General features: G+C 41.2%; 1 protein-coding gene across 13 annotated transcripts in view; it reads right to left on the bottom strand.

Annotated features, from left to right (window-relative positions):
• Positions 1-26,063, bottom strand: part of ep400 (E1A binding protein p400) — a 164,455-nt gene that overhangs the window by 108,169 nt on the left and 30,223 nt on the right. For 8 of the 13 annotated variants that reach the window (XM_068054601.1, XM_068054607.1, XM_068054605.1 and 5 more), the window contains 6 exons: positions 15,529-15,606; positions 15,060-15,182; positions 11,136-11,572; positions 6,470-6,793; positions 1,320-1,505; positions 226-366 (listed from right to left, as the gene is read on the bottom strand). In XM_068054601.1, coding sequence (XP_067910702.1) covers positions 226-366; positions 1,320-1,505; positions 6,470-6,793; positions 11,136-11,572; positions 15,060-15,182; positions 15,529-15,606 — 1,289 coding nt within the window. The remainder of the gene's footprint in view (positions 1-225; positions 367-1,319; positions 1,506-6,469; positions 6,794-11,135; positions 11,573-15,059; positions 15,183-15,528; positions 15,607-26,063) is intronic. The other 5 variants (XM_068054606.1, XM_068054615.1, XM_068054612.1 and 2 more) reach the window with 3 other exon arrangements.

The following is a 26,063-nucleotide window of genomic DNA, read 5'->3' as shown; positions in this document are numbered from 1 at the left end:
CACGCTGCCAGACCTGCTGAGTATTTTCAGCACTTTGTTTTAATTTGAGATTTCCAGCATCCGCAGTATTTTGCTTTTATGTTATCAGGCACGATTTGGGAATCCTGACAAGAGTTAATATTTCAGGTGACAGACCTGTCCTATTACTTCTGGCACTTGCTGGAACATAGCTATACTAGTGACTGGTTAAAGCTCGACAGATCTTTATCAGTTTCATGTTTATACCTTTTCGATATTACACCAAAATTGCAGCACATCTCTAGCAACCAAAGCAGCTTTTCGTCTTAGTTTGGCATGTTCTTCTCTTCTTGCTCTTTCTTCATTCAGCTTCTGTTCTTCATGATGACGCACAACAGTTCGTGCAAGCTAGTTGCAAAAAAGGATTACTGACAGTTGTCTTTTTTTAGAATCAATATCACCAGAGGTAATCTTAAGTTAATAAAAATAGCTGGAGCAATTTATTGTACCTGTAAAATTTTATTTTCATTTCAAAGTTGCTGCTTACAATACTTAAATACACACAAGGCATTCAATGCTAATGTTTACTGAGCTACAGAATATTAATTCTGTTGATTAAAAAGAGAGAACTCGCATTTATATCACAGAATTTACAGCACAGAAACCGGCCATTCAGCCCAACAGATCTATACTGGTGTTTTTGCTCCACAAAAGACTCCTCACACTCTGCTGCATGTCACCCCATCAGCACAACCTTCTATTCCTTTCTCCCTCATATGTTTCTCTAGCTTCTCCTTAAATTCATCTATGCTATTTATCTTAACCACTCACTGTGGCAGTGAGTTCATATTCCCCACTCTTTCTCCTAAATTCTCTATTGGATTTATTCATAACTATCTTATATTTATGACCCTTAATTTTGGACTCTTCCACAAGTGGAAACATTTGCACTATGTTTACCCTATCAAACCTTTACATAATTTTTAAGACCTCTATAAGGCCACAAAGGTTCCTCACATCAAGAAAAGAGATTTGACTTTATACAACACCTTTCACAACCTTAAGTCGTCTCAAAGCACATCACAGCCAATTAATTACTTCTAGAGTTTTCCTGGACAAACATTCCTCCTTCAACCAGCACCACCAAAAACTGGCCAATAGGTCATTCATCTCATACGCTGTTTATGGGACCATGCTGGACGTTAACTGATTGCTGTGTTTACCTATACAACAACAGAAAATGCACTCCAAAAACTAATTTCATTGGCGAGAGGTATCCTGAGAGATGTGTCAAGGGGCTGTAGAAATGTACATTCTTCATTCCTTTCTATTAGTGCACTTAAGGCCAGACACAAGTTTACCTTTTTAGCAATGCCCATTTTCCACCTCCTTTCTTGAGCAAAATCTGCAGCCATCCACTGCATTTCCTCCAGCAGATAGTCCCAGTGTGATTTCGGCCGTGGTGTTTCCTGCAGTCGTGGCAGTCTTCTCATTGACCATAATCCCTCTTTTCTAAGTTCAGCAATTCGTTGATGAATCTGGTTTTCCTATTAATGAAAAGGGTAATAGAGCTGAATTAACAAGGTCCATTTTCAATTCTACTGGATCAAAACTTCACATTCTCTTGTTGGTTTTCACAAGACTTAAAATCTTCTCATAAGCATGCCGTGACGACTTGCTGGGCTATTTACTAGATACCAGGGATGAGGGCCTTCAGTTACATGGACGGACAAAAAAGGCTGGATTGCTTTCAGCGCACACAAGGTTACGAGCAGATTTAATCAATGCTCAAAACACTGAGGGGTACCGATAGAGTACACAGAGAGAAACTGTATCCAATGGCAGGAGGGTCAGTAACCAAAGGTCACAGATTCATGATAACTGGCAAAAGAACTGGGGGCAGGGGGATAAGATAGGAAGAAATTTTTAAATGCAGCGATTTGTTATGATCTGGAACACACTGCCTGAATGAATGGCAGAAGTACATTAAATGATAACTTTCAAAAAGGAACTGGATAAATACTTGAAGAGGAAAAAGTTGGAGGGCTATGAGGAAACAGCAGGGAAGTGGAACTAACTGGATAGCTCTTTCAAAGAGTCAGCACACACAAATGGGCTGAATGGCCTCCTTCTGTGCTGGGTGTGATTCAAAGCTGTAGTGTACTGGCTGATTTAGCGGGTGATACACCCTTTCAACTCTGGAAACTATGTTCAAATTGACTCAAGTGATTGAGACAATCGTAGTTTCCTCGCTGCTTCTGAAGTAGTAAAACTAGTCACAAACTGTTCATTGCTACAGTGGGCTTGTCCAGATCTTGGAAGTCATGTGTAACATTTCCATTAATGTATAGCATCTGAGATTTATTGATGCCATCAGATTTCAGTGTTCTGATTCATGACTTAACAACCAAAGAGGCAACAGTCCTGTCCAAACCAGTCGGTCACAAAATACAAACCAGGGCAAACCAGTGAGTAAGATATCTGGGATGAGGAGAAATTTCTTCACTCAAAGGGTTGTGAATCTTCAGAATTCTCTACCCCAGAGGGTTGTGGATGATCCATCATTAAATATATTTAAGGCTGAGATAAACAGACTTTTGGTCTCACAGGGAATCGAGGCATATAGGGAGCAGGGAGGAAAGTGGAGTTGAAGCAGACCATCAGCCACGATCGCACTGAATGGCAGAGCAGGCTCGACGGGTCGTAAGGTCTACTCCTGTTCCTATTTCTTATGTTCTTATGTCTGAATACTTACATAGAATCAGCTTGTATTCCCCTGAATCAGAAGATTAAGGATTGATTTAATTTAGGTGTTTATGATGAGTAAAGGAATTGATAGGGCAGACAGAGATTAACTATTTCCTCTGGTGGTGATAGTCCAAAACAAGGAGGGGATAACCTTAACATTAGAGCTAGGCTGTTCAGGGTGATGTCAGGAAGAGTTTCTTTACACAAAAGATAGTGGAAATCTGGAACTCTCTCCCAGAAAGCTGTTGAGGCTGGGGTTCAATTCAAAATTGAGATTGATAGATCTTTGTTGGGCAGTAGTATTAATAATATTAAGGATTACAGAACCAAAGGAGGGAAAATGGAGTTCAGATACAGATCAACCATGATCAAAAAGAGTGGCAGGACAGGCTGAATGTCTGCCTCCTGCTCCTGTTCCTAAATGCCTGAGCTTTGAGGGTCAGCTAACCAGGTTTAAGAGCGTGGGGTTACGGGTTACACATCCCTATACTACAAGACACAAGTTCAAGTATAAAACTGCCCATAACTGGACATGAGTTGGCCAACTTTCCTCAAGGAGTTGATGTCACGTATTGAAACATCACATTGGTGCAATAACAACGGTTGCCCATTGCATGGCCCCTGGAAATCTAGCCCTTGAAGTCCAGGCAATTCCGTGCTATTTGACATGATACCTCTTTCATGTCCTGTTGAATTGTGCAGAGGTTTGGAAAGAGCTGTTGCCTGTTCGATATAGAATTCCTAAATCTGTTGCAACTTGGGATCTATGCAGATTAAAAGGATATGGATTTAAACTTTATACATAGCCTTCCAGGCTCCAAAGTACAAACAACACTGCACACCATGAAGACACCTGTGCATAGGGAAACCTCCTTTGAGTTGCAGCACACTATTGAATGGGAACAGAGAATGCTTTATCCCTGTACATAACCTGCGCACTGAACCTGACCTGGGAATCAAATGTGTTACTTTCCCTGAGCACCTCTATTCCCCATCTACATTGTAAATGTAGGGGGCATGATCAAGAAGTTTGCAGACGACACAAAGATTGGCCGTCTGGTAAATAGCGAGGATAGCTGTAGGAAGATATTGATGGTCTGGTCAGATGGGCAGAAAAGTGGCAAATGGAATTCAAACTGCAGAAGTTCATAGAACATTTCATAGAAAAAAATAGAACCAGGAGTAGGCCATTCGGCCCTTCGAGCCTGCACAGCCATTCAATACGATCATGGCTGATCTTCCAAACTCCGTACCCTGTTCCCGCTTTCTTCCCGTATCCCTTGATTCCTTTAGCCCCAAGAACTAATCTAACTCTTTCTTGAATATATTTAATGATCTGGCCTCAACTGCTTTCTGTGGCAGAGAATTCCACAGGTTCACCACTCTGTGGGTGAAGAAATCCCTCCTCATCTCAGTCCTAAACGGCTTACCCCTTATCCTTAGATTGTGACCCCTGGTCCTGGACTCCTCCACCATCAGGAACATCCTTCCTGCATCTAGTCTGTCCAGTCCTGTTAGAATTTTGTAGATCGCCTCTCATTCTTCTAAACTCTAGCAAATACAAGCCTAATCGACCCAATCTCTCCTCATAAGTCAGTCCTGCCTTCCCAGAAATTAGTCTGGTGAACTTTCGCTGCACTCCCTCCATAGCAAGAGCATCTTTCCTCAGATAAGGAGACCAAAACTGCACACAATCCTCCAGATGTGGTCTCACCAAGGCCTTGTATAATTGCAGCAAAACATACTTGCTCCTGTACTCGAATCCTCTCGCTATGAAGGCCAACATACCATTTGCCTTCTTAACTGCCTGCTGCACCTGCATGCTTACTTTCAGCGACTGGTGCACAAGGACACCCAGGTCTCACTGCACCTCCTCCTTTCACAATAATCTGCCTGTTTTTGCCACCAAAGTAGATAACCTCACATTTATCCAGATTACACTGCATCTGCCATGTATTTGCCCACTCACTCAACTGTCCAAATCACACTGGAGCTTCTCTGAATCCTCCTCACAGCTCACACTCCCACCCAGCTTTGTGTCATCTGCAGACTGGATATATTACATTTAATTTCCTCATCGATATCATTAATATATATTGTGAATAGCTGGGGTCCTGGCACTGATCCCTGCTGTACCCCACTAGTCACTGCCTGCCACTCGGAAAAAGACCCGTTTATTCCTACTCTTTGTTTCCTGCCTGCCAACCAGTTCCCTTACCATGTCAGTACCTTACCCCCAATCCCATGTGCTTTTATTTTGCGTGCTAATTTCTTAAGTGGGACCTTAGCGAAATTTAGCGAAGTCAAACAAGGCAAAGGAATACACGATTAGTGGGAAAATACTGAGAACTGTAGAGAAGGGACCTTGGAGTGAATGTCCACAGATCCCTGAAGGTAGCAAGACAGGTCGATAAGGTGGTTAAAAAGGCATATGGAATCCTTTCCTTTATGAGTCGGGGTATAGAATATAAGAGCAGGGAGGTTATGCTGGAATGTATAACTCATTGTTTAGGCCACAACTTGAGTACTGTGTACAGTTCTGGTCACCTCAATACAGAAAGGATGTAATGGCACTAAAGAGGGTACAGAAGAGATTTACAAGGATGTTGCCAGGACTGGAAAAATGCAGCTATGAGGAAATATTGGATAGGCTAGGGTTGTTCTCCTTGGAACAGAGAAGGCTGAGGGGAGATCTGATTGAAATGTACAAAATTTTGAGGGGCCTGGATAGAGTGAAGGTGAAGGGCCTATTCACCTTAGCAGAGAGGTCAGTGACTAGGGAGCATAGATTTAAAATGATTGGTAGAAAAATCAGAGGGGAGAGGAGGAAAATTTTTTCCACCCAGAAGGTGGTGGGGTCTAGAACTCACTGCCTGAAAGGGTAGTTGAGGCTGCAACCCTCAACTCATTCAAAAGGAGTCTGGATATGCATCTCAAGTGCCGCAATCTGCAGGGCTACAAACCAAATGCTGGAAGGTGGGATTAGAACAGGTGGATCATTTTTCGGCCGGCACAGACATGATGGGCTAAGTGCCATCTTTCTGTGCCTTAAACTTGCTATGATTCTATGATCAGTACTCAGCTGAATAGGACAATTTACAAAATAAAAATGCTTACATGCTTAACACTTTGATGGTGCTGCACACGGATACTAGGTCAGAGATCTAACCCCTTTGGGGAACAGGTAAAACACTGCACGTACAGCCTCTCCCCATCCACTCAAAAAAAAATTTAAACTTTTTGAAATACATTAAAAAAAATCTAAATTCAATTTTATACTAGCACTCAGGAAAAGCAGAATTAATTAAGAGGATACATGCCATAGAATAACCTCCTCTAGCTTCCTTTCCCAAGCAACTATATGTAAACTGACCTTCTAGTATACTGCAACCAGTAAAACATGTGCCACATTCTTAAATTAAAATTGGACAGCTTAAAGAATGCAAGCTTTCAACACATGGACAAAAAAATACTTAGAACTGCAGAGATTATTACAGTACAGAAACAGGCCATGCAACCCAACCTACCAGTGTTTATGCTCCAAACCAGCACCCTCACACCTTACTTTATCTCACCCTATCAATATATCCTTCTATCCCTTTCTCCCTCATATTTATCAAGCCCAGCAGATTATTCAGGTGAGTTTTGATGCCTTAATCTGCTCAATAATCAGCAAAATTATAAAATTATACAGTTGAAGAAACCCAAAACAACCTGGACGCAATGGCATTAAAAGAGCTAAATTACAAACCATTGTTCCTACCTGTTTGACTTGTTCAACAACTTTATCTTGTGCGTTTGTAGTGCTTTCCTGTGAAACCTGTGATGAATTCTGTAATACCGCTTGGGCTTTAGCTGGTGCTGTGACAGATAAACCAACCAGCCCCGCTTGCTTGTACTGCGAGATTGGTGACACTGGCCTGTTAGCAGCCAGGGAAGTCCTATTAGTCAATGCCTGATGTACAGGAGCAGAGGATATTGTCCCTGAAAGGGTCACTTGTGGCACGGATGAGGTAGGCAGTGAATTGGCAATCAATCGTTGGCATGCCTGGCCAGAGTCGCTTGTTGATCGCATCAATGTCACAGTCTACACAAAACGGAAACGCAAAAACAAAAAAAAATGGTCATAGAACGAGCATTCATATTTTCTACAGAAGCAGCAAAGTCTTTGTATAAATACCATGACATCTATTTACATTACTCTAGCACTTGTTACAAACAGGCACTTTAAGAGTGCTTTACAAGGTAGTGCAAAGACGAATGGATACCAAATCATGAGGAAAGCAAGTAGTAATGACATGGTCAGAGACGAGGGTCTTAAGGAGGTTCCTACAGGGGAAGGAGGTAGTAATATGGACATCCTTCAAAGCATAGGGACAAGGTGGTTAAAAGGGCACACACCAATGATAGAGCACAGAAGCAGATGTGACAAAACACATAACCTTAATGGACATAATGGGCAAATGAATTTCAATATTGATAAATGTGATGGGTTACATTTTGGCAGGAAGAATAAGGAGGCCACATACTCCTTGAAAAATAGGAGTCTAAATTGGGTACAGGAAAAGAGGAATCGGGGATACAGATTGACATATCACTAAAGGTAGCAACACAGGTTAGTCAGGCCACAAAAAAAACAAACAAGGCACTGGGGTTCATTTTTCTAGATTTCTAATCCAGGAATAACAAACATACAACTCTGAACGATGTATAGGAGTTCGAGGGGAATAGATGCAGCAAATGTTTCCACTTGTGAGGGAATCCAAAACTAGGGGTCATAAATATAAGACAGTCTCTAATGAATCTAATGTGAAATTCAGGACAAACTTCTTTACCCAAAAAGTGCTGAGAATGTGGAACTCACTAACACAGGGAGTAGCTGAGACGAATAGCATAGATGCATTCCAGGAGAAGCTAGATAAACACATAAGGGAGAAAGGAATGGATGGTTATGCTGATAGGATAAGATGAACAAGGGTGGGAGGAGGCTCATGTGGAGCATAGACCAGTTTTTATTTTATTCATTGGATGTGGGCGCCGCTGACAAAGCCAGCGTTTACTGCCCATTCCTAAGCGCCCTTGACAATTGAGTGGCTTGCTAGGCCATTTCAGAGGGCAGTTAAAGAGTCAACCACATTGCTGTGGGTCTGGAGTCACATGTAGGCCAGTCCAGGTAAGGACAGCAGGTTTTCTTGCCTGACATTCATGAACCAGATGGGTTTTTACAATGATCGATGATAGTTTCATGGTGCCATGAACCTGAGACTAGCTTTCAATTCCAGATTTTATTCTTTTTTTTTTAAGTTGGACTGGATGACCTGTTCCTGTGCTGTAAATTCTATGTAATAGGGTGCAGGCAGGGACAGAAGGCCAGAGGTGACACTAAAACTGAGCTACGTTAGATATTAAGACAGATATCTCATCTAACATGTTAATAACATTTCAAATGCAGGTATAGCACAAAATTTTCTAGTTACTACGCAATGAGCTCCGATACTCAAAAGGATAGTTTGTGCATAACCAGAAAGACACAAACAGGTTACATGATCGTAGTCTAAAGAAGCCATGACCAAAGCATAATGAGGAATAATTACTATATGTGGGTAATTTATGGAATACACCAACACATGGCATAACAAATGCAGAAGAAAGCAGGTTATGGAAAAGAAAGTTAAGGATACAGCACCAAATGATACAGGAAGAGGAGGGAATTGAGTTGTGCGGATCCTGATGAAGATAGGCCTTTTCTCATTCATTATTATTGTTTATTCAATTGACCGTCAAAATAAAAAGCTTAGCTGAGTTTGGAAAATTTTACCAAGTCTGACTCTTGGGATTGGAAACAACAATTGCAGCAATTAAAAATGGTCACAGTAAAAGAAAATGGTCAAGTCTTATTCAATCTCATCAAAAAATGTTTCAAGGAATTACTTTATTCTTCCACCAAAGCCTGCCATTTTCCGTTAAATTCTGGAAATAGCAATATTAAGCTGAAGGAATGCTTGACTAATCTAAATGAATTTTTTGATGAAGTAACAGAGAAGGTTGTTGAAGGGAACGGGGTGAATGTTGTTTATATGGATTTTAGGAAAGTGTTTGACAAGGTACAACATAAAAGGCTGGTTAACAAAATTGAGGCTCATGGAATAGGAGGGTCAGTGTCAAATTGATTTTTAAAAATGGCTTAAGGACAGAAAACAGAAAGTAAATGGTTGTTTTTCAGACTGGAGGATGGTATTCACCAAGGGTCAGTGTTGGGCCCAATGCTTTTTGTGCTAAATATAAATGACTTGCATCTTGGAATACAGAGTAGAATTTCAAAATTTGCCGATGACACCAAACTTGGAGGTGTGGCAAACAGTGAAGATGATATGAACTGTTTGCAACAGGACATAGATAGGCAGATGGAACTTAATACAGACAAATATGAATTGATGCATTTTGGCAGAAGGAACAGGGAAAGGCAATATATACTTAATGGCGCAGTCCTGAAGAGTGTGGAGAAACAGAGGGATTTGGAGTTGCATGTGCATCCATCTTTGAAGATGGCAGGACATACTGCGAGAGCTGTTAGCAAAGCATATGGGAACTCGGGTTTCATAAATAGAGATATTGAGTACAAAAGCAGGGAGATTATGCTGAACCTTTATAAAGCTCTGGTTATGCCCCAACTGGAGTATTGCATCCAGTTTTGGTCACCACACTTTAGGAAGAATGTGAAGGTCCTTGAAGGGATGCAGAGGAGATTTACCAGGATGATTCCAGGGATGGGGGATTTTAGTTACAAGGTTAGGTTGGAAAAGCTAAGGTTGTGCTCCTTAGAACACAGGAGATTGAGAGAAGATTTAATATAAATGTACAAGCTTAAGTAAGTTAGACAAAGAAAAACTGTTCCTTTGGGTAAGAGATGCAGGGGAATATGAAAAAGAACATTTTTACACAGCAGGTAGTACTGACCCGGAACTTGCTACCCACAAGGGTGGTGGAAGCAGAGACAATCAATGACTTCAAAAGGAAACTGGATGGCAACTTGAAGGAAATAAACTTGCAGGACCACGGGGAATCAAGCAGGGGAGTGGGACTGACTGGATAGCTCAGTGGAGAGCCGGCATGGACACAATAGGCCAAATGGCCTCCTTCTGTGCCATAAATGATTCTCTATTCTTCAGGGATGACAGGCTACAGTTATGGAGAGAGATTTACAGGGATGATTAGACAAAATTTCTTTACACAGATGGTGGTTACAATGTGGAATTATGTTGCTGAAATAAAGTCCATCAATTCTATATTAGTTGTTTGAAAAAGAATATTAAAGAGTATGGGGAGGAAGCAAGAGTGCGGGGTAAGAGTAGGTGGCTCAAGAGGGTGGGAGGTGGGGTGGAGAGGGCATGATACCAAGAGCAAAAACTGCTCTCATGATCACAGTCACAGTGTAACACTTTTCCGTTCAAGGTGCTGACCAAATACTCTGAATGGCAGCTTCCTCAGAAAAATGGGCATAGGCATGGAAAGCAATCCCTAAAATACCTACAAAAACTGCAGAAAATCCTGTACTGCCCATACAACGAGGCAGAAGCCTGATTTATTCACTGAACAGAAAACAGAGGCCCTAAACTTTGCAAAAAGAAACCCATCACTAACAATCTTGAATTCCATACAATAAAAGAACTGAAATGGACTGATTCGGTCACCAGTAAGCTAGTAACTCATAAAACTTAAGAAATAGGAGCTGGGGTAAGCCATTTGCCCCTTCGAACCTGTTCTGCCAAGCATCAAGATTATGGTTAATCTTTAACATCAACTCCACCTTACTACACTATCTCCATATCCCTGAAATCCACTCAGGTGTTGAATCTTGCTGGGATAGGGTTTCACAAGAGCTCCTGGCAGTAGGTCACCCCAAGCAACCATACCTCATGTCTGACCCAGTCAGTGAGTACTTGTGGACAGCCTCAGAGACAAGCCTAATCCTTTTCTCATCCGGCATCCACACACACATACATACTTTCCAATCCTCCATAGCGCAAACAGGACTGAGTTTCCCGGGCTTTATGGGCAGGATCGCCAGGGTTCGGGGGTGGGAGAGCCCATGTGTGGTCCATGGGCCCATAACACGAATACCCTACACATGGGGTGAGCGCACTAGGGAAAAGGGTTAAAAACAAACTTCAAAAGTGCACACTGTGACAAGCAGGAGGAATTTGTAATTCTAAGATTCATTGTCCCAAGTACAAACTGGAAACTTAGAACAGTTGGAGCCACTGTAAACCAGTTAACAAAAGCTAGGACTTAGTGCTGATGGAGGTACAGAAAGCAGCTACACTGAACTATAACCAGAGAAGTCAACATATCTTTGGTTTCTGCTTGAACCATTACATCTCAAAAAGTAACATTTGGTTCATATACCACCTTCAGATAACACGTTTTACCTGCTGTTGTGAAAGGTGTGCTTGTGACTGCTGAAGTTGTGCTGACGGTTGAGTTTGCATCGGTATGTGAAGTGGAGCTTGCACCTGCTGCTGAAGCTGAGCCTGAAGCTGGGTGTGAGATTGAGAAAGAGAAATGGACTGTTGCTGGGCCTTGACCTGTGGAAGGTTTTGAGGCTGAGGCTGGAGAATGGGATGGGGGTGAAGCTGGGGATGGGGTTGCAACTGGGTTTCGACCACGTGCTGTTGCGTCAACTGAATAGTAGCCGGTAGTGATGTTAACGGCATAGCTGTGGGTTGCAGCCTGCCAGGCAGCTGGGGTGGAGGCGTATGCAGGCTGGCTGCATTCTGCACCGGCGGTCCTTTAGAAGGGTCATATTGCTGTTGGTTTTGTTTCTGGCCGGTGAGCTGTATCGTCTGAGGAGTAGGGGGCATTCCACCTGAAGAAATGTTAAACATAGAGAACATGCAGTCAGTACCATCTGTTCGTTTCTTAATTAATTCATTTAATTTTAGCAAACAGTGAATGAATACAATTGCCAAAATGACCAAACAACAAAGGTATAAATATCCACCCATGGTGCCAGGCTGTGAAATACTGCTAAGAACCAGAAGTATGGGATCCTGGGTTTTATAAACAGAGGCACAGAGTACAAAAGCAAAGAAGTTATGCTAAATCTTTATAAAATCACTAATTAGGTCACAGCTGGAATAGTGTGTGTGGGCACCACACTTTAGGAAGGATGTCAATGCCCGAGAGAGGGTGCAGAGGAGATTTACCAGGCTTGAAGGACTTCAGTTATGTGGAGGAACAAGAGAAGCTCGGACTGTCCTTCTTAGAGCAGAGAAGGTTAAAGGGAGATTTAAGTGTTCAAAATCATGAGGGCATTTGATAGAGTAAATGTAGATAAACTGTTCCCATTGGCAGGAGAGTTAGTAACCAGAGGACACAGATTTAAAGTAATTGGTAAAAGAACCATAAGCGAGATGAGTTTTTTCAAAAACACATGAAGTAATGATGTTCTGGAATGCACTGCCTGAAAGAGTGATGGAAACAGATTCAATAGTAACATTCAAAAGGGAATTGATTAAATACTTAAGGGGAAAAGTTTGTAGAGTTATGGGGCAAGAGTACGGGTAGATAGCCCTCGCCAATGCCAACAAGGGCATGGCCGACCAAATGGACCCCTTCGATGTTGCATAATTCAAAGTCTACCTCTCTGCAACATGACACAGGAAGAAAACAACTACTAAATTCCTAGCATTTCATGAAATGCATCTTTAAGTGTAAATTAATTTTTAAAACCAAACCTGAGTCAAAGCAAACAGAACCTTTTCAGCACATTTGAAGAGGGGAGGGGGGAAAAAAACTCTTGGCACAGAATTCCTTGTTGAGATTCAGCACTTGCTTTTCTGCCATCATGTTCTATTGAATTTTCAAAAAAACAGTTTACTGACACTAAAGCAAACTAACTCATATTCTGCAGGCGTAAAATGTCACAGGAACAAATTTATTGATTCCAACTGTGCAATTTTCTACTGATCATCGCCCTAGAGGTTTCGATCCGACCTAAACAGAGACAACGCACGATACCAAAATGTTGAAAGAAACATACACACTTGCCTCAAACCTGTACACTAAGTTCAACTCGGGAGTTATAGATTACATTATGTACAGCTAAACTCTCCATGGGATTCCAATATTGCAAATGCAATTATGTTTAATGGGCTTACTGGTACAGGAACAGGGCAGGAAGATGATCAAATCCTGAGAGATATCACCCAGACTCCTCGTCACCCCAATGTCAAACATACAGTCCTCAATTCCTGCCACACCTGTGAAAGCTGCACATGATGCCATTAATTTAATTCACAAAATGAAATAATGCAGAACAGATTCACAGGGCGATGAATAAGCTTTATAATACCACATCGAACCTTGGTGGGGTGGGGGGGGTGTGCGGGGAGGGGGTGGAGGAGTTAAAGATAAACTTACCCCTTCAGTTACCTGTAAGTTAAGCAATTTATATTCAAATTCTGTCCCATTGCACAAAGAAAAACTCTCCTTCTCCTCACAGCTTGGAGGGAGCCTCTATGTGTCCAGTACTGGTGTGGGTAAAGCATTTATCTCCTTTGCTGAGAATATACCAATCTTAATAGGCTTCACCTTGTTAGATTAGTGATCGTTACGTAGGCTATATAACAACTGTCACTGCACTTCTCCATTTCATACATTATGATGCAATAAGATGCGATAGAACAGCAAGCATTATTTTAGAGTAACTGAATGCGGGGGCTAGGAATAGAGGAAACCCATCAAGCACTCGTGGGGAGGTGCGCTTCAACAGATGTTGCTTTAACACTGAACAATGTGCAAAAGCCTGATGACGGTCTGAAAACTGTTATGGGGTTGACCTCGAACACCAACAGCAACACTGAAATGCTCGTGCACAGTCGCCTTAATGACAAACTACTTCTGGAACAGACGCTCCCTGATGTCAGGCAAAGACCTCCAATGCAAAAGACACATTACTAGCCCGTACAGATGAGTGTAATGCTAAGCCTGCCCATAACTAAAGTCAGCCGGTACACACCACCAGAAACGATTGTTTATGTACTCCACACAAAAAAAATGAGGGTTAGAATTCAAAGAAAGAATGAACTTACATTTATATAATGCTGTCATGACCTCAGGATGTCCCAAAGCGCTTTACAGCCAATGGGCTGCACTTCTGAAGTACAGCCAATTTGCACATAGATAGGTCCCATAAATAGCAATGTAATAATTGGGTTTTAGAAATGTTGGTTAAGTAATAAATGTTGGCCAGGAAACCAGTGAGAACTCCCTGCTCTTCTTCATATAGTGGTCATGGGATCTTTTGCCTCCATCTGAGGGGGCAGACAGGGCCTCTGTTAACGTCTCATCCAAAAGACGGCACCTCTGACAGTACAGCATGCCCTCAGTACTGCAATGAAGCACTGGCCTAGCTCAAATCTCTGGAACTCACGACCTTCTGACTCAGAGGTGAGAGTGCTACCCTCTGAGTCATGGTTGACACCTAATGACTTTCATGGAATGAAAAGAAAAAAGACTGGTAAGGAAAGGGAGATGATGCAGTAAACTATGTGACTAGTTAATAACAAACATAAGTGCTAGAAAAATATCAATGAAGGGGCCTGAATATTAAACCACAGAATGGAAGGCAGCCTCTGAGGATATTTTGATCAGATGCCTAGCAGGTTAACAGATCACATGTGAGTCCTACTTTACCTTTATGGTTAGAAAACACTGCAAAAATATGCAGAAATGAAAGAAGACGTCCATACACCACAGCTTGATCAGGCCATGTATGAATCTACTACCAAAAATAAAACTGCATTCTAAACAGAATTTTAAACACTCTGCATTAAAAAAAAGCCATGTTCAAAAAATCACAAATGGACAAGTAAATTGGTAGATTTGATTCAACAGAGATCAATTTGCTCCGAAACACAGATTATGTTGACCACAGTTCGAAAACATCACATACTGCATTTATATTACACTGATACTTTCAATATAGCACAGCCCTCTTTATAATGCACCAATTAACTGACTCTAGAGGGCAGCATTACAACAAGGATGAAATGGAGTTTATACTTTTTTGCTGTTTTTCCCCTATAGAGAAATTATAGCCTGTTGAAAATGTCACTAACTTTGTATGCATTTTAATTTAAAACTGGCATTGTTCACATTCATTGAAGTTAAGAATAAGCAGAAACTAGTTACAAATGAATCCCTTATTAAAGTTGTTATTCTCTCTTTAAATAGATGGATATTGCTTTCAGAAGAAGTTTATGCACAACTTAAAATATATGGATAAAGGTCCTTGCAAATGAGAGAAGACATCAAAATGTGTATGTGAAGATGTGTTTGATATCTCTTACCCTGCACTGTTGGCATGAGCTGCTGTAAAGGAACAATAGCTGGAGATCCTAAAGTAGTCACAGTTGTATGCTGGAAAACCATTCCATGACGACCACCTTCTATCCGTGGCCTTTTATTCTGATCTGAAGTCAAAAGCAAAACACAGAGTTCGCAATATTATGCAATAAAAAAAAACCTACTGAAGCACCTCCCCTTCAAGGTCAACACAGACATGTTCATCATGCATGGAAATTCTGACTTTTGGCAAACTTCATAACTCTTTCAGAACAGCATTGGTAGAATATGCAAACGAATTAAAAGCTTATATTGTACAAGTTAGTGAACATCCAGGTACCTCACTTCGTAAGTAGCCTTACAGCGTTTTCAAGGGCCAAACTAATGGTGCAAGGGATGCAGTATATTGAAAGTATCAGGTTTTGTGTGATGGGATACTGTTTTTACATCATATTATATGTAGCATGCACTCACTCAATGGCACTCCGGCTAGTGATATAGGCACATTTTCCACAGCATGAAGTTCTGAGGAAGCTCTTTGGGGTTTTTCAACTTAAATAAAAAAAAATCATGAGCAACATTAGGTTAGTGAGAGAGCATTGTATAAGAGGCATATAATGTGACACGTATAACATTAGAATAAGCTCTATATGTACCTCAACCATGGCTAACTGCACATCAAATCTCTTCAACCTACATAGATACTCGCTAAGCTTATATACATTATGAATATATATATCTCGGGACAGCTAGTCCACCCCATATAATTTTTGAATTAATTATGAATATAGGCTGAGAGTTAGGACTTTTCACCTTAGTCAACTGTAGATTTACAGATGATTAATTGAGGTTTAGAAGATTTTGAAGGGAAAAGATCGTGTTCTAGTGGACAGTGTGTTTCAATTAAATGGGGGGGGGCGACATATTTTAAGTTGCAGACGGCCACATGAAAATTAGATGTCAGAGTTGTTTTTTTGCCCCACAGAATCGTGGTCCTCAGGACCAGGCTGCCGGCTCATGTGGTGGGCGCTGATTCGCTGAATTCCTTCAAAGGAAGCAGGACCTGTTTCTGGCGAGTGTGGAGATTACCTTGTGAAAAAGGGGTCAGTACTACAAGGAATGATCATGGCCCAAATGATCTGCTCAATTAGTTTTGATCACCTTGATAGGTCAGAGAGGAATTTCCCAGATTTATTTTTCCCAAATTGGCCTGAGTTTTTCTCCTCTTCCAGGAAATTACACGGTTTCCATGGAGTGGAGAGTGTATATATTGTGATAAGGCATCACAACTGCGTGTGACAAGCTGGATGGACCAGAGGGTCTTTACTTGTCCATCACTATACATAAGTAGGTTCTGAGCAAGTAATACACTATAAAGTCACAAGCTGCTCAAGTTTCGTTCTCACAGCTCGAGTCTGTCGGATCCTGGAACACATTATGGTTCTATACATTGTATATTGTATTGCACAAGAGCTGCTCTGCCACAGTGCTAAGGAGAAATGGTGCCTGGTGCTCACAAGCATTTCCCACCTTGTTAGAGATCATGTTTGAAATAATCTCCAAAAGTAAATCAAACTGTATATACAGAAGTGACACACAAACAAAAATGCATGGAAAATAGAGCTTAGTTTTAAAATTAAACTTTCCGTTAAAAGGCTTACTGTCTCAGGAATTTTGATAATGCTGCCATTAGGATAAGATGACATTGCTTAATTTCAACCGAGTGTTTAGTATAGTCTTAACATTTGCTAAAGCACTTCAGATCTCAACACTATTTATTACAGGCATTACTGTTCGGCACGATTATCCATGTGGCATATTTAATCATGATTTAGGCTCCTAAATGAGCATCTCCCATAACAGCAATAGAGAATAAGCAAAGGCTATACCAATTACATTTTATATTTATGGTTATTAGTATGTTCCTTTAAAAATGTTGAATAAGACTTGCATTTATACAGCATCTTTTACGACCACTGGATGTCTCAAAGTGTTTTACAGCCAATGAAGTACTTTTGAAACGTAGTCATTGTTGTAATGCAGGAAAAGGTGCGCGCTCAGCAAGCTCCGACAAACTGTAATGAGATAATAACCAGATAATCTGCCTTTGTGATGTTGATTGAGGGATAAATACTGGCCAAGACACCGGGGAGAACTCCCCTGCTCTTCTTCGAAATAGTGCCATGGGATCTTTTGTATTGACCTTTGCAGGTGGACAGGGCCTCGATTTAATGTCTCATCCAAAAGACAACGCCTCCAACAACGCAGCACTCCTTCAGTATAGCCCTCGAGCGTCTGCCTTGATTTTTTTGCTCAAGTCCAGGAGTGGGACTTAAACCCACAACCTTCTGACTCAGAGTGAAGTGCGCTACCAATTGAGCCACAGCTGACACAGTTAAGTACCTGGAGGGTGATATTTGCCAAAAGGAAAATTGAAATCGTTGGGAGAAGCCCATCACATAAACGCAACACAAGCCATTCATTAAAGCGATCTAATTTATATATCAAAACAGTCCTCAAGAACAGAGCTGACCATTATTGAATGCACAGCTGATATTAGTTGTTAAATAAATTCATATTTATTCCATTAGTAAAGATTCTGAACCTAGGAATAAGAAACATAACTCTGAGCTTTGTATAGGGGTTTGATAGGGTAGACGTAGAGATGTTTCCATTTGTGAGGGAATCCAAATCTAAGGGTCATAAGTATAAGGTAGTCACTAATAAATCAAGTAAGGAATTCAGGAGAAACTTCTTTACGCAGAGAATGGGGAGAATGTGGAAGTCGCTGCCATAAGGGAGTAGTTGAGGTGAATAGCATAGATGCATTTAAGTGGAAGCTAGATAAATATAGAAAGGAACAGAAGAATGTGTCGAGAGATGAATTAGGATGGAAGCTGGCTCCTCTGGAGTATAAACACTGACATAGGCTGGTTGGGCTGGACAGCCTGTTTCTATGCTATAATTTCTATGTTAAAAACTTCCAAAGGAGAGGATGCAATATGGTAGGGGAAATTCACCAGTATTGGCACTGAAACGGAAGCTGCTGGGAGACAGACAGCGAAGCTGCCACAATGCCACTTATTGGGTGGAGGCCTGAATCATGACAGCCCCTAGTTAACGAAGGTATGTAGGGAATTCCTATTATTAATATTGACATAAAGAAACCTTCACAACAGGAAGTAGACTTTGCGACCGGAAGTGTACACATCACTAACAGTTTTAACATAATATATGCAAATGAATGTGTTGCATTCTCTTGAGTTTACAGCAGCCGCCATACTAAAAGGTTTAAATGCAAGAGTAACATAAACACCTCGTCCCTAGGTTCTTGTGTTGAGGCAAGCTCTTTCTAAAGCACTGGCATCCATCTATAATGTTATTGGTATTCTAAATAACGAGTCTATGCATCAGCCATGACTCAGTGGGTAGCACTTTCGCCTCTGAGTCAGAAGGTTGCGGGTTCAAGTCCCACTCCAGGACTTGAGCACAAAAATCAAGCCAGGCACTCTTGTACAATACTGAAGGAGTGCTGCACTGTCGGAGGTGCCGTCTTTGGGATGACACGTTATAACAAGGCCCCATCTCCCCACTCAGATGAATGCAAAAGATCCCACGGCACTATTTTGAAGAGCAGAGGAGTCATCCCCAGGGTGCCGGTCAACATTTATCCCTCAATCAACATCATAAGAACAGACAATCTGATCATTATCACTATGCTGTTTGTGGGAACTTGCTGTGCACAAATTGGCTGCTGTGTTTCCTACATTACAGTGACTACACTTCAAAAGTACTTCATTGGTTGTAAAGCATTTTGGGACATCCTGCAATAATGAAAGGCGTTGTATAAAAGTTAAGTCCTTCTTTCTTTCTATGGGAGCAGTACTCTTCCTTTCTGAGCTTTAAGCTTCGAACTTGGCACTGATCGACATATCATGGAAAGTATCATGGTGAAGTTGAGGAATGTTGTACAAAGTGTTTACAGCACAGAAACAGGCCTTTTAGCCCAACTGGTCCATGTCAGTATTTATGCTCCAGATGAGCCTCCTCCCACCCTTCTTCATCTAACTCCATCAACATCTCCTTTTATTGCTTTTTCCCCCATATGTTTATCTAACTTCCCCTTAAATGCATCTATGCTATTCGCCTCAACCACTCCAACCTTAGCAAATTCCACATTCACACCATTCGCTGGATGAAGTAATTTCTCCTGAATTCCCTATTAGGAAACATAGGAGAAGGAGTAGGTCATTCAGCCCATCGAGCCTGCCCAACCATTCAATATCATAGCTGATCTTCCACTTCAATGCCTTTTTCCCCACACTATCCTCATATCCCCTTATGTCATTTGTATTTAGAAATCCGTCAATCTCTGCTTTAAACATACTCAATGACTGAGCTTGCACAGCCCTCTGGGGTAGAGAATTCCAAAGATTCACAACCCTCTGAGTAAAGAAATTTCTCCTCATCTCTGTCCTAAGTGGCTTCCCCCTTATTTTGAAATTGTGTCCCCTGGTTCTAGACTCCCCAAGCTGGGGAAACATCTTAGCTGCATCTACCCTGTCTAGCCCTTTAAGTATTTTGTAGGTTTCAATGAGATCACCTCTCATTCTTCAAAACTCTAGAGAATACAGGCCCAGTTTCACCAATCTCTCTTCATAAGACAGTCCCACCATCCTGGGAACAAGTTTGGTGAACCTTTGTTGCACTCCCTCTACGGCAATAATATTCTGCCTAAGGTAAGGGGAACAAAACTGAACACAGTACTCCAGGTGCAGTCTAACCAAGGTTCTATACAACTGGAGCAAGACTTCACTACTCCTGTACTCAAATCCTCTTGCAATGAAGGCTAACATACCATTAGCCTTCTTAATTGCTTGCTGTACCTGCATGTTAGTTTTCAGTGACTTATTGACAAGGGCACTCAGGTCCCTTTGTATATCTACACTTTCTAATCTCTTAGCATTTAAGAAATAAATATTAGATTTATTAGTGACCATCTTATATATGGTCCCTACTTCTGGTTTTGCCTGCAAGCAAAACATCTTCTCTCCATCTACCTATTAAATCCTTTCATTATTTTAAATATCTCTATCAGGTCACCCTTCAATCTTCTCCTTTGAGAAAAATCAGGCAAGACTGAACAGGCCAGCGCAGAAGTACAACCTCTCGGTCCTGGTATCATTTCAGTGATTATTTTTGCACCTTCTCCAGTGCCGCTATATCTTTTTTAATAATAGAGACCAGAACTGTTCACAATATTGCGAAGAGTGGTCTAACCAAGGTCCTATACAATTTTAACAAGTGCAACAAATACATTACTATGTCTTAGCAACAGTAACTTGGTTTCGCACAACTTTTAGGAAGGATGTTAAGGCCTTAGAGAATGTGCAGAGGTGGTTTTCCACAATGGTACCAGGGATCTGGGACTTTAGTTACATGGGAAAAAAAAGAGGTGGGATTCCACTCCTTAGACCAAAGAAGTTAAAAGGAGATTTAATAGGTGTTCAAAATCATGATGGGTTTTGATAGATTAGATAATGAGATACTGTTTCCACTGGCAGAAGGGTCAGTAACCAGAAGACGCAGATTTAAGATAATTGTCGAAAGAATCAGAAAGATGAGGAAATGTTTTTCTTTTTTTTTTCCACACAGCGAGTTGTTGTGATCTGGAACGTGCTGCCTGAAAGGGCGGTGGAAACAGATAAAAGGTAACTTTCAAAAGAGAACTGGAGAAATGGTTGAAAGGGAGAATTTTCTTGCACTATGAGGAATGAGCAGGGCAGTGGAACTAACTAGACAGCTCTTTCAAAAGAGCTGGCACAGGCATGCTAGACCCAATGGTCTCTTTCTGTGTTGTAACATTTTATGATTCTAACATGTTGTAGTGAATCAAATGTTTGTAACTTTGGGATGCATTCATGCAAAACTTCATGGTTAGTTTCTCCAATCAACGCAGTTGTGGTGATCTATATTTGTTTCAAAAGAAAATTCACACCTCCCTCTTCTATATTCATGGGAAACTAATCATAGAATCATACAGAAGTAGGCTATTTAACCCATTGAGTCTGTACCGGCAATCCGGTTTGTCCTGCTCTTTCCCTAAATCCCTGCAATTCTCTCTCTCAAATATTTAACCAATTCCCTTTTGAAGGCTACTACTGAATCAGTATTCACCACGCTATCAAGTAGTGTATTCCAAATCCTAACCACTCGCTTACAAAAGTTTTGCAGCAAGGTTCTTTTGCCAATCTACTTAAATCTGCATCCCCTGATTTCCAACCCTTCAATCATTGGAAACAGTTACTCTATCAAAAACGCACCATGATACCCAAGCATTATTGGGGACAGAAGAAGGTCTTTGTACCCATCAGTCTGAATTCCTGGGAACGGCACTTAGAAATGCTGTTGGTTCTACTTTCTCCAAGAGATTAGCTCTTAGCAGCAAGGCCAGAAATTGATCTTCGCAGTTTGCTGTTAGACATTGACATTATCCATGCGGTTTTAAAACAAAAGTTTCCTCTCAACTGGTATCTCAGCCACTAAATTCCAAATCATTGGCAACTCAGCAGCAATCTAGTGCAGATGTCGAGTCTCAGCACCCACGTAAATTTTTTTATTTTTATTTATTTAGAGATACAGCACTGAAACAGGCCCTTCGGCCCACCGAGTCTGTGCCGACCATCAATCACCCATCTATACTAATCCCATATTCCTACCACATCCCCAATATCCCCCTACCACCTACCTATACTAGGGGCAATTTATAATGTCCAATTTACCTATCAACCTGCAAGTCTTTGGCTGTGGGAGGAAACCGGAGCACCCGGCGAAAACCCACGCGGTTCACAGGGAGAACTTGCAAACTCCACACAGGCAGTACCCAGAATCGAACCCGGGTCGCTGGAGCTGTGAGGCTGCGGTGCTAACCACTGCGCCACCCATAATGTAGGCAAACACAGCAGCCAATGTGCACACAGCAAGTTTGACTCAGAAATAACTATTGGACAGTACATGGTGGAGATCTCTCCTGCTTTTTCTTTTGCAGTATTTCCACTTTAACAGGCATATTGTTTAACTCCTTATCTGAAGGACAATGCAGTGCTCCCTCACTGGGAGTGTCCGTGAAGGTTTTATATTTAGATTACTGCTTTTAGAAATTTCAATTTTCCGTTTTGTGGTGGACACAAGATGCCTAATCCTTTGTAGTGCACATTTACTCTACCAAATATAATGATCATAAAATTCCTGGAAACAATATAGCTCTTTTCCAAGAGATACATGTACCAGATTTAGAAGATTCAACCACAGGTAGAAGAGCCAATAAACATATTCATCCTATGAACCCCTTTCTTAAAATTTACACATATATTCAATTTTATAGGATATCTCCTGTTTCTAACAAACTGAAAGATTTACTGATGTGACACTTAAGAGCAGTTCACTCCCAGCATTCAAACAAAAAAATTATACTTTTCTTTCCACTTTACACCAAATGATATTTTCTTTTCTTTACAAGTTTTTTTTTTATTTTCCTAGCTCTCATTTGTTATTTCCTCTCATTTTAATATCTTCCCATATATCTTCCTCAACCCATTGGCTCTAAATTATAGAGATTTCACAATACAGGCTGTTTCACTCAGTCAGTGTTGGTGTTTGCCCTTCACACAAGCAGCAGTTCTAATCCCATCTATCTAATCAATTCCTTTTATCCCCTTTCCATCCATCATCTATCTAATCAATTCTTGCATGTTGACATGGTCCCTGCTTCAACTAACAGCTTCCACAGCCTCTGTGAAGAGGTTTCTCCTGCTCTCTGTTCTGAATCCATTGTATTTAATCTTTTATCTATGCTCTCTCGTTCTAGAGACCTCAACTGCTGGAAACAGTGTTTCTATCTACTCTATCCAATCCATTCATAATTTTAAATACTTCACTCAAAACAAAAAACAAAAATCAGCCCCAATTCTCAGGGCTGGATTTTCCCTCTCCCAGGGTAGGAAACAGAGGTTGGGACTGTTTCTGGGTACTGCCTCAGGGAGAAGACAAACAGTCACTCATCGTGATTTGCACGGGTGTGCACCATTAATTGGCCCGGAAACAGGTTCGCTGTCCAATTAAGGACGACAGGCGGGCTCTCGAAGCTGGAGGTCCAGGAAGGCCTTCCAGCTTAAAAGCAGTAGCAGGATACCATGCAAGTTAAGTAAGTGAGAGGGCGCTTCAACATGGAGGCGCCTTCTCTCCAACTTTTTTGAATTTAAATTTACAATATGGTTTTTGCAACCAGGCTACCACTGTGGTGGGTGTGGGTATGGGTGTGGGGGGGGGGGGGCAGAAAACCCATCTACAGACAGCCTGTGGGGCTGCTCCTGTACCCAGGCATGCACGGAGGGCCTTTAGGCCTGCCTGGAGCACTGGACCCAGACTGCCACCAGAAGGCAGCCTTGAAGCTGCCTCCAGGAACCTGGAGATGGAAAATCCTAGTCAGCCTCCTTTAATTGACCTTGTGGCTCTTAATGAGTGTGACTGGCGACCCACCACTTGCAAGCGGGTAGCCCTGCCGCCCCCTGATCCCAGCTCTGCAATAGCGGCCTAGGGGTGGGATGGAGCCAGGGACTCGGCACGCCAGCTGGGGGGTCTATTTTTAGCTCCTGCCTGGCTCCAATCCCAGCAGGGGCCTGAAATCCAGCCCTCAGCCTTTTTTCGAATTGGTGTTTCCTCATACCAGGTGAATCTGTGCTGTACCCTCTCAATTATCTCAACATTCCTCCTTTAACATGGGGCCCAAAACCACTGCATTTGTACCAATCTCAGAAGCATGCTGGCACTGCCAACTCCCAGTGCACCAGCCTCAGTCGCTACCATACGGCCAATTCAAGTTTGAATTTGCCAGGTTGTCACGTCGACTGCCAGAAGACCCTTTGTGGCTGGGCAAGCCCAGTGCCTTGCGAGTTGACACCAGTATGAAAGCAGCTAAAAAAGGCAGTTAACTCAGGTTTATTCAGGCTTAACTATAAACTTAGATGAAGATGGCAAGGTATTAACTCTGGTAAAATTGCATGCCTGGTACAAATTGGAAAAAGCTAAAACTTGTAGTTTGCAGTAAATGACCTCTCCTCTAATAAAAATACCATAATCTCACTCAAGGAGTTCTTCATTTCAGAAAAAAAGCAATTAATTTTTCATTGTTGTTTTAAATTATAATAGCATTAATCAGAAATCTGCAACCAGGCAATGCAAATCTAACACTGATATTTTATTGCTACCAGTGATCAGGAATAAAGGTGGAGCCAGGACTGTACATCAACCCAAAGACATTCATCTACTTGACTCAGGCAAAACCAATGACTAAAGAAAGACTCTGCAGTCAGACCTCATTACTACAAACTTTTGGAAACTGATTTAAGTGTTTCAGATCACTGATCTCCCCTATTGACTATTATAAATTCTGCCATGAACTTGGAACATTATAATGCATTATTTTAATGAAGTTTTCTTAGCTTAATACTGAACTGAAAAATCAAGGTAGCCCAACCTATTTAGCAAAACAAGGGAATATTGATTTATTTATACTGTCGACGTTTTTTTGCTAAGACATCCTAATGGTTTAAAACAAAATCCTAAAAGCTAAAGATTAATACTGTGCATTATCAGCAAATCTGAAACATCCACAATGATCTATTGTCAGCAGTCACAGATCTCTGAACAGTCATGCTTAAAATTGAAACTAAAACTGCAGTTACTGAATGGACTCAAGATACAAATGGATTAGGAGGCTAAGCAACAGTTGAGCTGGGAAATAAGATTCTGATAACCAGGACTGGTATAGCATCCAATAAATTAGTCATCACACTTTGACAAATGGAAGAAATAACAGAGTAATCCTTGCAGTAACCATCTGCAAAAGCATGAACTAGAAATACTGTAAACAGTGTCCACTAAAGCACTGAATTATTTGAAGAGCAAGAGGGATGTGTGCAAAGCTAGATTGATTTTAAGACCTACTGGACTGAAAAATTCCTATTATATATTTACAGTAGACTGTTCCCTCACGTTGGGACAATGGGCCTATCCTTATCTTTCCAAGTTTCTAAATGATAGGGTTTACAGGCTTTGAACTGTTAAAGTATAGTTCATAATGATCTCAATTCACATGTGTAGAGCAAAATTAAACAATAAGCAACAAGGTGAAATGCAAAATGAGCTATTGACAAGATAGAAGCGTCTACCTATTCCTACCTTGGAGCCCACTGCTGCCATTAGCTGACAGAATGTAATTGTGTAATTACTATTTAAGAAAGGAAAGAAAAAAATATTAACCAATAATAGCTGGGAAAAGTACATGGAGGAAACAATTGAGATGAAAATTAGTATTCTGTATCTGTGTAGCAGGGAAGGTTGATCACAGCATGGCAGCCAAACACAGTATAACCAATTGGCTTTTAACGAAAACAACTCAGGAACCAATAAAGGCCATGCAACCCATCCTAGCCATTCCTCCCAATCCATTCGACCCATCCCAAACCTAATCCAGGACCAGACCAAACCAGGTTTTCATCTTATTTCTTACCCTTAATCCATGTATACTACTCCTTGCTGAATCAAAAATTGATCCAATTCCCTTCAGCTGAATGATAATTTGCAGTAGTTGACGACAACTTATTCTATAAAATCAATTGCACTAAAGTACAATGAAGTTGCTTCTCAAATTCAGGGTGTGATTTCTTTAGCTTAGTCGTATCCTCTGGTTTTATCATTCTGGCTCAACACAAAACAACTTTTGCAGCGTTCTGATTCTCTCCATTGAGATTTTGGGGAGATTCCATTTATCACTATTTTCCATCCAAATAAAGGGAAAGTGAACTCAGTATCCCCAAAAAGAATTCTTTTAACTAAGCAGCAGTGCACCTTAAATCGCTGAGCAGTAAAATTGTTCAAAAATCTCCAAACGCTTCTCACCTGCAAATCGCAAGGTTTTGAGTGTTTTAATAGATGTGTTACAAGTACAA

This window comes from Heterodontus francisci, chromosome 23, assembly GCF_036365525.1.
Source record: "Heterodontus francisci isolate sHetFra1 chromosome 23, sHetFra1.hap1, whole genome shotgun sequence".
Taxonomy (NCBI): domain Eukaryota; kingdom Metazoa; phylum Chordata; class Chondrichthyes; order Heterodontiformes; family Heterodontidae; genus Heterodontus; species Heterodontus francisci.
The sequence above is the reverse complement of the archived record's forward strand: the minus strand, read 5'-3'. Positions and strand labels throughout refer to the sequence as shown.